This window comes from Homalodisca vitripennis, unplaced genomic scaffold, assembly GCF_021130785.1.
Source record: "Homalodisca vitripennis isolate AUS2020 unplaced genomic scaffold, UT_GWSS_2.1 ScUCBcl_11794;HRSCAF=21196, whole genome shotgun sequence".
Taxonomy (NCBI): domain Eukaryota; kingdom Metazoa; phylum Arthropoda; class Insecta; order Hemiptera; family Cicadellidae; genus Homalodisca; species Homalodisca vitripennis.
Genome location: NW_025787905.1, coordinates 1 through 12,073, shown reverse-complemented (window position 1 = coordinate 12,073; position 12,073 = coordinate 1). Strand labels below are relative to the sequence as shown.

The 12,073-nt window shown below is 29.2% G+C and overlaps 1 protein-coding gene across 1 annotated transcript; it reads right to left on the bottom strand.

The window, feature by feature from the left end:
* Positions 1-10,875: 10,875 nt before the first annotated feature.
* LOC124374963 lies at positions 10,876-11,394 on the bottom strand (the record flags this gene model as incomplete). The annotated part of the gene is made up of 2 exons (XM_046833099.1): positions 11,177-11,394; positions 10,876-11,005 (listed from the first exon to the last, which is right to left on the bottom strand). Coding segments are annotated over exons 1-2 (329 nt in total), but the record flags the coding sequence as incomplete, so codon positions are not given.
* Between the last annotated feature and the right edge of the window lie 679 nt (positions 11,395-12,073).

Genomic DNA, 12,073 nt, shown 5'->3' with positions numbered 1-12,073 from the left:
ATCTTTGCTAACCATTTCATTGCGTTGCGGAAGAAAATTTCAACATTTCTATATCTTAAAAATTTTTAAAAAAAAAACTATCATAATTCGAATTTTAGTAAAATTTAAACATTTTCATCGTGTAATTTAGAATTCTATAAATCAGTCCGAGATTCTGTCATATTTGTAGTAAAATGATTTCTGTTGTATAAGATATTCAAAGATTCTTTTCATTTGGTTATACAGATTGATAGAATTTGGTTCGTCATCAATGAACAAAAATCTCTAATTCAGGATAATTTATTTTTAGATTGTTTTAATCGTTTGGTATTTCTCGTTTCTGAGCTCTGATAACGTAATAAGGATATTCCCACATGTGATTCTTCTTAATTAACACAAAAACATGGTGTTTTTTTCTTATCAAAATTTTTACATATCATATTCTCTCTTCATTAATTCCATTCGCAATTCTTGATTCTCTATTTTCAATGAATTTCATTTCATCTTTAATTTGTAACTGTTTTATTTCATCTTTTAACTGCTTATTTTTCGTTTTTGAGTTTGTACTCACCATATTTCTAATGGAAGGTAATACTTCTTTCGTAACCCAATTTTTTAAACAATTTCGCTTCTGGTTTATGCGATCTCAAAATTAAAGAATAAAGTCCAGATTCATTAACGAAAACAGTGTTATTTTGGAAGTTTGAAGGTAAGCTATTTATAGCCCCCCTTATATTTAGATTAAAATAGAAGTTTTTATCATCTTCGTCAACGTTTATTCTGATCGTTTGCATAGTATTTTCATATTCTAGAATTTTTGCTACGTCTTTAGCCTTAAACCAGATCACATTGTTTTCGTCAACAATCGTAAAGATATGTTTGTTATTGAATATAAGTTGATTATTGAGTAGGTCTACAACTGACTCCATTTAGATAGAAAAAATTTAACAAGCAATTTTTTATTTTGAGTATAAAGTCCAGATTCATTAACGAAAACAGTGTTATTTTGAAAGTTTAAAGGTAGTCTATTCAATAGACCCCCTTGATTTATGTCTTTAAACATTGATTTATCATCATCAACGTTTAATATTATTGCTTGTCTCGTGTTTTCATATTCTAAAATTTTTGTAAGAGCGTCGAATCTATGTTTTCAAAGCTTTTTTTGTATTTTTCTTTAACATTGTCTTTATTCGTATTTTTTGTGAATATTTGTGAGGTGGCCCTCGAGGGCTACCTTATCTTTTAGATAAAAGTATTGGTATTTATCATCATTATCAACTCGTTTTGAAAGTTTGAAGGTAAGAACGATTCGTTCCCCCCTTGATTCATCATTCTTTCGACAATCTTAAATATATTGTTGTTTTACTCTCATTATTTATTAAATTTCCCTCAGAGTCTTGTATAGTTAGAACGATTTTTTGAATTCTTTTAATATTTTTTCTAATTGGAATATAATCGATTTCATTCGGTTTTTCACTGATTTTTGATCCATAAGCAACATTTGGGAAAAAAGTGTACAAAATTTCAGATTCTTTGTGTAAATGTTCGGTATGATTTTCAAAACTAGGTTCAACGAGATTGCAGTGCACTTCAATTACATCGAAAGGTCTAAATTTTGGCGTTTTATTTCCTAAATATACCTGATTTGGCTCAATAGTTTCTTGAACAAACCCTAACAAATCTACAATAATTGCTGAAAACATTATTCTTACTGGTGATTTTATTTGAATTTTATTAGAGAGATAATTTTTTTGCATTTCAAACTTGTTTTCGTCAAAGTTTAAAGATTTATCTGATTGTTTGAATGTTTTCAGATAATTTTTAAGGGAATTTTTTATTTGATCGAAAGTATAATATCCTTTGTTTAAACCATAATATTTTGTTATGTTCTTCTCACTAAATCCTATACAATAAGGAGAACTTTCACTAATATTTATTACAAAATTGTCAGAATAAAAACCGCTTAAACCGATAAAATAATTTGATTCTTCCTCTAAGTGTATAGGATGTTCCAAGTTTAAAACTAATTTAGAGCTTTCTGAAGTCAACTTGAACAGCTTCATTTTAGTTATTTAAATGGAGAAATTTTTAAAGCAAAAAGATCAGATAAAACTTCAAACGTTTGAAGAAAATAAGAAAGATCAACCAATCAGAATGTTAATTGTTGGTTCAAGTGGATGTGGAAAAACAACTTTATTATTGAATTTTATCTACAATAGGTTGATTCCTTATTCCAATTTGTATGTTTTTAGTAAATCTTTAGAACAAGACGCCTATAAAAAATTACAAGAAAGATTTGAAAATATTGAGAAGAACTTAAGTAAGAAAATATCACATTTTTATAATGCTTCTGAGGACATAGTTCCGTTAAGCGAATGTAAACCCAATTCGTTAATCGTTTTTGATGATTGTATTTTGGAAAATCAGGACGTTATTAAGGAATATTTCGTAATGTCTCGTCACAAAAACATATCTTGTATCTATCTTTCTCAATGCTTTTCAAAGGTTGATAAACAAGTTATTAGAAATAATTTGAATATGTTGTGTGTTTTTAAGCAAGACGATCACTATTCGAGAAAGATTTACAACAATTATGTGGGATCTGATATGAGTTTTAACCACTTTAATGAATTGTGTGATAAAATTTGGAAAGAAGACTATGGATTTTTAACTATTAATCTAACTTTGAAGCCTAAAAATGGTAAATATTTGAATAAATTTTCCAATATAAACGTGTGATAATCTAGTTGTTTTCATGATTTTACGTTCACGTTTACGTTTCGTGTTCTCGTTTTTACGTTCCACGTTCACGTTCCACGTTCACGTTCCACGTTCACGTTCATGTTTCACGTTCGTGTTTACGTTTCACGTTCATGTTTTACGTTCGTGTTTCACGTTCGTGTTTCACGTTCCACGTTCGTGTTTCACGTTCCACGTTCACGTTCCACGTTCACGTTCATGTTTCACGTTCATGTTTCACGTTCGTGTTTACGTTTCACGTTCATGTTTTACGTTCGTGTTTCACGTTCGTGTTTCACGTTCCACGTTCGTGTTTCACGTTCCACGTTCACGTTCCACGTTCACGTTCATGTTTCACGTTCATGTTTCACGTTCGTGTTTACGTTTCACGTTCATGTTTCACGTTCGTGTTTACGTTTCACGTTCATGTTTTACGTTCGTGTTTCACGTTCGTGTTTCACGTTCCACGTTCGTGTTTCACGTTCCACGTTCACGTTCCACGTTCACGTTCATGTTTCACGTTCGTGTTTACGTTTCACGTTCATGTTTTACGTTCGTGTTTCACGTTCGTGTTTCACGTTCCACGTTCGTGTTTCACGTTCCACGTTCACGTTTTACGTTCCGTGTTCACGTTTCGTGTTCACGTTTTACGTTCCACGTTTAAAATTTTCCTAAATAAATGGCGAACGTAACTTCAGAAGAAGCAAAAAAACTTGATCAAATAGAAAAGAAATTAATCAAAGAATTTAAAGAACAGATTCGAATTGATGAAAAAGAACAAGAATTTATTCAAAAAATTAATCAACCTGTAACTTCTGCAATAAAAAACGTTGAGGGCAAAATTGAAAATGTTTTAAGCGATAATCAAAATTTAATGAATTTGGTTCCAGTTGTACGACAATTTGCTGATATTTCGATACCAGAATCTGAGTTTGAATTGCCAAAATTACCATCTTCAACACCATTTAGACCTCGAATCATTGAAGACTCTACCATAGTTGAACCAATAAATCCTGGAACAACGGATATAATAATTGGTGAAATTGGTAAAAAATTTCTTCCTAGAGCAAAGGATGATAAATTTGGTTTGTATTGGGATAAAAAAAAGAAAAGTTTTATGATTGGAAATTTGCCTGTTAATTTTGAACATAATGATATAATTATTGAAGATAAAACATATAAAGGAACTCAGGGTTTATGGAGATTATTAACAGGCACTGATGTTCCAAAAGACGGTTTATATTCTGAAGAAGACTTGAAAAAGTATACTGAAATTTTATGGAAATCTGATTCAATTTACAAAAATAATGATCCATCAACTAAGAAACCAAAGTCAAGTAAAGGTAAAAAATATCTCAATTTGATTAAACCAATTTGGGAAAAAACGAATCGAAGGATCAGGTGTAAGAAAATACAATGATAATAAGATTGAGTACAGATATATCGACGATTTGACAAAACTCGATGGAATTATTAATTATATTTATGCTCAAGAAAAGGCTGGAAACAACAATTTTTTGAACGAAAAGAAAGCGATTAAAGATTTTATTTCGAACAAACTTGATGAAATGATTGAAAAACCTGATGGAATTAAATATTTAAAACGAGTTTTGCCGGCAATAAGTTCATCTATGATTGAGGGTAGTGGACTTTTGAATGATTTTATCAACAATTTACCTTTTGAATTACACGTACCAACTTATCAGTATCTGGGACCTGGCACAAAACTTGAAAAAAGATTGAAAAGAGGAGATCCTGGTATAAATAAATTAGATCAAGCTGCTATGGAACACGATATTTTTTATGCAAAACATAGAGACACAAATTCCAGACATATAGCAGATAAAGTTTTGCAAGATAAGGCAATGGATAGATTTTTATCAAAAGATGCTGGATTAGGTGAAAGATTTGTTGCACTTCCAACAGCTGGAGCAATGTTTTTGAAGAGAAAACTAGGAATGGGAATCGAAGAGAACTTGAAATTTTAACTATATAAATGGAGGTGAATGTAAATTTCAGCAAAAATCAGAAAGAAAAAATAAAATCCGCTTTTAAGAAAAAAATACCCGTTAGTATTCAATTTAAAATAGATCAACTAAAAAATGGCGAAGATAAGATATTTTTAACAAATAGACAATACAATAAACTCGAAAAACATAAGAAAAACAGGTAAGGAACGATAGAATTTCTCTAAAAATCAGTTGAAAGAAATTAAAATGGGCTTTTGAAGATTATTAGATTTTGGAGAAAAAATATTACCGTTAAAAATGTTTCCTATGTTGTAAATAGATGCTCCAATCGTAAAAAGATGTGATTCCTATGTATGAAACATTTTAATTGTTAGATAAAGAGTTGGAGATGTACGGATTGATTAGATGAAAAAACTTGATTAGTGAAAATCATAAAGCAAAAAAAAATTTAATATCAAACTTAACATTCGGGAATGGAAGAAATCTGCAAAATTATTAAACATTTTAGAGGAATTTCTGAGAGATACATATTCCGAAAGTTAAGAAATTGAATGTGGAATTTGAATTTAGTAGCTCTAATTTGGAAAGAAGTGAACGCTATAATATTTTTATTATAAAAATGATAGAATGCATGTTATACTGTGATTCGTATGGAAGAATTAGAGAAAACACTATAGAATTGATTAAATATTGAAAAATAATCAACGTCTTACTACATGGGATTCAGAATTCTAGACTAAAAGATCCCCCAATTATGGATTTTATGTGAATTTTTTGAAGAACTGATTTCCGGATAAAGATTTAAGAAATTGATGTGGAACAATTGTATTTAGACTAATAAATGATGGATCACCATGGATATTGTTTTATGCCACGTTGTTAATTTGAAAATCACACAAATTAGTTCAAGATATGTAGGATAAATAGTTACTGAAATTTTGAATAGTTTTTGCAAGACCAATATGAGTTTTGACTTATAAAGCAAGTTTGATTTAGATATTGTATTGTACAAAAAATACCTTCCAGATTCAGATATGTTTGCTGTCGAGATTGAAGATTTTAAAGCAGAATATGATAACAAACTTGCAAATTTCATGAGTTCAAATGAAGTTGCTGATAAAATAAAAACATTGGAAAAAGAAGTTGATGATGGTGTAAAAAAATTATTTACCAATTTAATGTCTCATATCGAAAAAGCTGATAAAATTACTGAAGCGATCAAAGTTGAAAAGAATTATGTTAGTTTAGCTAATAAAAAAAGAATTGTCGGTGTTCGACCTGGTATTAACAAACATGATGTTGTTGTTAAAGAACAAATTTTAAAACCTCTAAAATTATCAGAAAACATCGATATTGTTGATTTACATGATCCGAATGTTAAAAATGCCTTAGATTTTAAAGGAAAAAGAATTAGCGGTGTTAGTAAAGGAATTAATCCATTTGATGTTGTTGTAATGATTCAATTAGAAGATCCTATTAAAATGTTTAATGAACTAAAACAAAATTATGAGAATCATAAACAGCATGTTAAAGATTTTACAACAGAAGTCTATGAAAAACTTGATGAAAGAAGTAAAAGATCAGTAGACGATGTTGGTGAATTACTTGATAAAGTAAATAAACTAGAAGAAAACTTTAATACATATAAAAATAATGTTAATGAATTAGTTGGTGAAGTAATTAACAAAATTCTGGAAAATTTTGATACACGTTTCAATGAAAAAATAAACTTTTTTGAAAATTTAGGTACACGTTTCAATGAGAATGTAACACATAATAATGAATTACTTAAAAGAATAGATGATCGATACTCTTTATATCTCGATAAAGTAAATAAACTAGAAGAAAACTTTAATAAATTTAAAGAAGATGTTAATAAAACTTTTGAAAATATTGATAACAGATTTAATGGAGTAGGTGGTTACGATGACTAATTTTCCTTATATAAATGGCGCTCATATACTGTGTGAGGTGCAAAGAGAAAACTGCCACAAACGATATAAAATACTATGCAAACATTAACGGAGTTAAGAGAATTTCTGGAAAATGTGCTGAATGTAACTCAAAAAAGAGCCAATTTATAAAAACTTGATTTTGAAATTTTTTCTTAATAAATAGAGATGGCGGGACATTACAGTGCTTTCGATCTTTTTATCATGCAACACGAAAGAGATTTGAAAAAAGAACATTGGGATGACATTTCTCAAAAATATGAATTATCCGAAGATATGATGAGATTATACGTAAACAAATTGAATTGGTATAACATTGCTAAATATCAAACTTTATCATCAGAGTTCATTCAAGAAAATATACATTATCAATTAAAAGATCATATGTCTGTTCTTTGTCTCTATCAACACTTGAGTATAAAGTTTTTGGATGAAAATAAAGATACAGTTGATTGGAACAATATTATAGATAGCGGTTACTATCCTGTGCAAATTTTATTGAAATATGTGACCGAGATCGCAAAATTTAAGGAAGAGAATCCTGAATATGACGAAGTAGATCATTAAAAATGACTCTAATCTTTTTAATTATTTTACTAAAATTTATATCTTTTCTTATAAAAACGTACATTAGATCGATGAAAAAATGATACACGATGTTTAAAATTTCTAAATTTTCTCTTATTAAATGGCGGACTACAGAAAATATGCTAGTGATATTGAAAGGGCGGAGTTTAAAAATTTCTATCCAATTAGTAAACAACATTTGAATGAAACCGAATAAAAGAACTGAGTTTAATATTGATTTTGGAGATAACTTTTGCTCGTCTAACTTCCAGTTTTATATTTCTGGAACTTTAACAAAACAAGATGGTCAAGCATATCTTGGAACTGATAATGTTAGATTAATCGATAATTTTATACCGTTTTTATTTTCTAAGATTGAAGTAAGAAAACACAATAAATTGATAGAAGAAGTCGAAAACTGTGGCCAATTAAGCACTATTAAAGGAACTATTTCGTATTCAAAAAGTGATGTTATTTCTCAAACTTCTAATGGCTTTGAATCAGATTTTTAAATTTGGTGTTTTTGAAGCAGCTGGAAATTTATCTCATTTTGGATTAGGATTTTTTGAAAATGTTACTATTCCGATCTATAAAGGAGGATTTTATCTAAGTTTTATAAGAGCAGAAGACGATGATGTGATTCTGAAGACTGCAACTGGAAATGTTATGCCTGTTGATGGAAAAATAACAATTACAGATTTTTTTATTAGAGTTCCAATGATTGATTATAAAATCACGAGTAAAATAAGGTTGATTGATGAAATTACAAAAAGTCAAAACATTATGTTTAATTTTCTAGATTGGCAATGTATTGAACAAAAAGGTATTTCCGGAACAACTTATTCGTTCGATATCACAAATATTTATAGAAATATCTTCAATCCCAAGTTCGTTATCATAGGTTTTCAAACAGATAGACAGAATAATCAAGAAAAAAATCCTTCAAAGTTTGATAGTTTGGATGTAAAAAATATCAGAGTAAAATTGAACGGTTCTTATTATCCAGATGAATTACAAAATTTAAACATTTCCGGAGGTCTTTTCAGAATCATGTATCAGATGTATCAAGATTTTAAGAAAGTTTACTGTAATAATAAGGAAATGTATTTACAATCCTAAAGAATTTTTAGCGAATAGACCTATTTATGTCATTGATACAACAAAGAGTTTGACAAATTTTCTGGTTCAAAGAACGATATAATTATCAATATGGATTTTCAAAAAGCTGTTACAAACGCGATTTGTTATGTTGTTGTTGTCTCTGAGAAATTTTTAGCCTATGATGTGATTAAGAACGATATTAGAGAAATTCAGTAGTTAATGATGTTCATATTATTCTCTTTCATTCCTTCTAATATTTCAAAAATATACTCTTTCGCCACTGAAAAATCCCGATTTCTCCCGTAATAATCTTTATAATCGTACACATAATATCCTAAATAGTTGTACAATAGAATGAAATTATTTCTATTTATCTCTGTTGTAGAAATGTAAACACAAACATTTGCGCTGAAAAACTTATATCTCGGCAGACTTAGTTCCATAATCTCCATTTATAAAAAATCTTTTTGTTTAAATGGAAGAGTATAATGCCAACTGTTACAAGTGTTCTAATAGAGGAGAAATTATCGATAAAAGATATTTAGTTTGTAGAGGTTGTAATTTAATTTTGTTAGAAAGACCTAAACCTAAGAAATTTCGAAATAAACTAACACATTTGAATAATCTGCTTATGAAATTACAATACGGAGACAAGAAGCAAACAAAATTTGTTACAGAATTTAGAAAACAGAATAAAAATTTTTACTTATCTCTTGGAACCATTGACAAAATTATTTTCCTTTTCAAAGAATACATTAGGTTTGTAGGTATCGATACACACGTTTATTATGAAAAGATATTACCTGTATTTTTTTATTATCTAGATGTTGAATTTGTTTATGATTTTGAACCAGAAATCCTCGATGATTTTATAGTACATTTGGAGAAATTAAACGAAGAACCTCTTGAAAAGAATGCGGTTTTACTCACATTCTCTCCGACTTCTCGAGTGAAGGTTAGCGAATTTCATTTTTTCCGTCTTTAAATTTTTTCTATTTAAATGGAGTTCTTGAAAGAGTTAAATGATATTGGAGAATGTAAGTTTAAAGAGTATAAGAAGTTAAATGAATTGGAAGAAAGGAAGAAACATAGAATCTTGAATTTGGAGAAAATGAAAGATAAATTCGGGTTTACAATAATTGCCGAGTTGGAAGATTATAAAGTACACTTACCGAACAGATTTTTGACTGTTTTGGATGAAAAAAAGATTAAAGAATTGAACAAAAATGAAAAATTACACTTGGTTGTTACTGGAAAGAAGACTATTAAAGATAAAGACTGTGTTACAATTAACTTCGTGGAATAAAGATTTCGAAGATTTCTGGATTTTTTCATTAAAACAGCTTAAGAAATTAGAAGCCTACAATGAACAGTAAAACAGCTATAGATTCGGTTATTTAACATTCGTGATTTCTCAGATTTGTTTATGGTTCAATGGACAGTATTTTACATTGATTTTCTGACTGTCCCAAAAGTGGTCTAGAACCCTCATATTCATATCTACTTATATATATATATATATAAGAAAGCAACAACATTATTTTTATAAATTTTCCATTTGTCTATTTGAACCTATGTGCCAAATTTGGTTTCTTTAGCTTGACTAGTTTTTGAAATCATTTGTTTATAAAAAATACAAAATGGCGGCTAGCGGTTAGAAAAGACATTTCTCAACCTTTGTTTGTATGACCTTTTTGAAATGAGTACTATCAGCCAAAGAAATTTGTGACAACCTTTGGTTAACACCCTGTATATATGGTACAACGTCTTAAAATTCAGCACAGAGTACCTTGTGCATTTCAACAGTATTTTTCAATCTGTCACAGTATACTGTTTTTGCTTTTTAAACCCGTTAAATTATTATATTAATAAATTCTAGTTATTATCATTTATTACTTTAATCAATAGCTAGTTATTTTCAAAAAATTATAAATAATGTTTTACTCAAAATTTTGTTATGTCATTTATATTGTGTATATACACAGACAATAAAAATGTAAACTTAATTAAATTTGTATGTATAAGATATTTTATGAAACATAGCTAGGAGTCTAAACAAATGAGATTTGATTAAATTTACATTTTGTTGTGTAAAGAGTTTTGTCAACACTATATTTCCAATATTACTCTGTCACTGATAAAACTGAGCGTTTGTTCAAATTGTTCCATTCATAATAACCCTTTGAGGTTAAAAAGAGAGATGGGAAGACAATTAGAAAAATTGATTTAATTGGTTTTAGTACAATTTACCTCAAACAATCAAGGAATATTTTGGTGCAGGTTTCAAGCCAACCAACAATCAAGTCAATATCTAATGTTTATATTTGTTGCATTTACTGTTAATGTATGATCATTCTTTATTATTACTTTCATTTAATCTTTGGAATAAAAAAATTTTATTTATAAACTAAATACAAAAATATGATGAAGTATTATAAAAAAAGTTTATAATACTTCATCATAAAATAAGAATTAATTTTATTTTAGTAAATATATAGAGGAAATACAATATCCGATCTATTTGTACTGTTTAAAATTAAGAAAAAAACTCCAGATAATTGTTTTACCTGTCTGAATCAGCTGGATCTGGCTTTGTGTGGCCTTTGTTGTTAGTGGGAGAATCGTCAAGAAAAGACTTGTCCAACTCATCTCCATCGGGCATAAATTCTTCAACACTATGGATTCCATTACTGGAAACTGTAATATGAATAATATTCTAAAATAAAACTGGGTAGTACAAAAATGGATTTATTTGATACTAAATAGTGTTGTATGAGTGATATAAAATATTGTAAAATCAATTTTAAAAGTATAATACTCAAATCAAATGATATGTAAACTTTTTCAGAAACAAATTAAGTTATTTACCTTGAATTTTCTCCTGAACAATCTCTACTGGTTTGCTGAATATCTTAGTATTTGTGGGGAAGGGCTGGGCAGGAGGAGCAGTCAGGCGGACTTCAGGAACCGACTGACTACGGATCTTGGTGGGGTCCAAGCTGGCAGTAATAGGAGACATCTGATGGCTGCTTTGGCTTGAACTTATTACTGGAGCATTTTTTGGCATTCACGTCTGCTTGTTGTCTTCTTTTATTTGTTAAATTGTCAATGAACCTAGTAGAAAATAAATCATCGGTAATAGTACCAAAGTTAAATTTAACCTTTAAGAGTGCTAAATGATATGAGCTTGAATTTGAGTACTATCTCCAGGGATGTTTTTCTTTTTTCCAAGTTAGACTGGAGAGGCTGGTTCAAAGCTGGCCTCCCTTTTTTTTGAGGGGACATGACTTTTTTTAGTGCCCTAAATTCTTCCTCACGGATCTCGATAGGAGGCGGTCCCTACCCCTAACCTTACCCATCCAGAATATCCTGTCACTCCAGAAGCAGTGCAAAGGTCCTTATAGGACTAGATGCAATTCCTAAGATTCTTGTCCTAAGAGAGAAAAAAAATCTTTAAAGAAATATTAATTCCAAATTGAAATTATTACTGTGTTATTGATTATTCATTGGGGGTGATGTGGTGAAATTCAGCTAACCATAAGTGAAATTTATAGAGTGGAAAATTTGGATAGTTTGAATTAGATCCTATTTATTTTTGCATATGAATGAGAATAATGGCCTAGACAGTGACAATGAAAAAAAATCATGTTTATGTCCATGTCAGTAAAGCAAGTAACTTTGAGGATAGAGACACAGAATCAGATGACGCAGACATACATACTGGTGGGTTCATTATAGATAATGAGTTACATGTTCTTATTATTT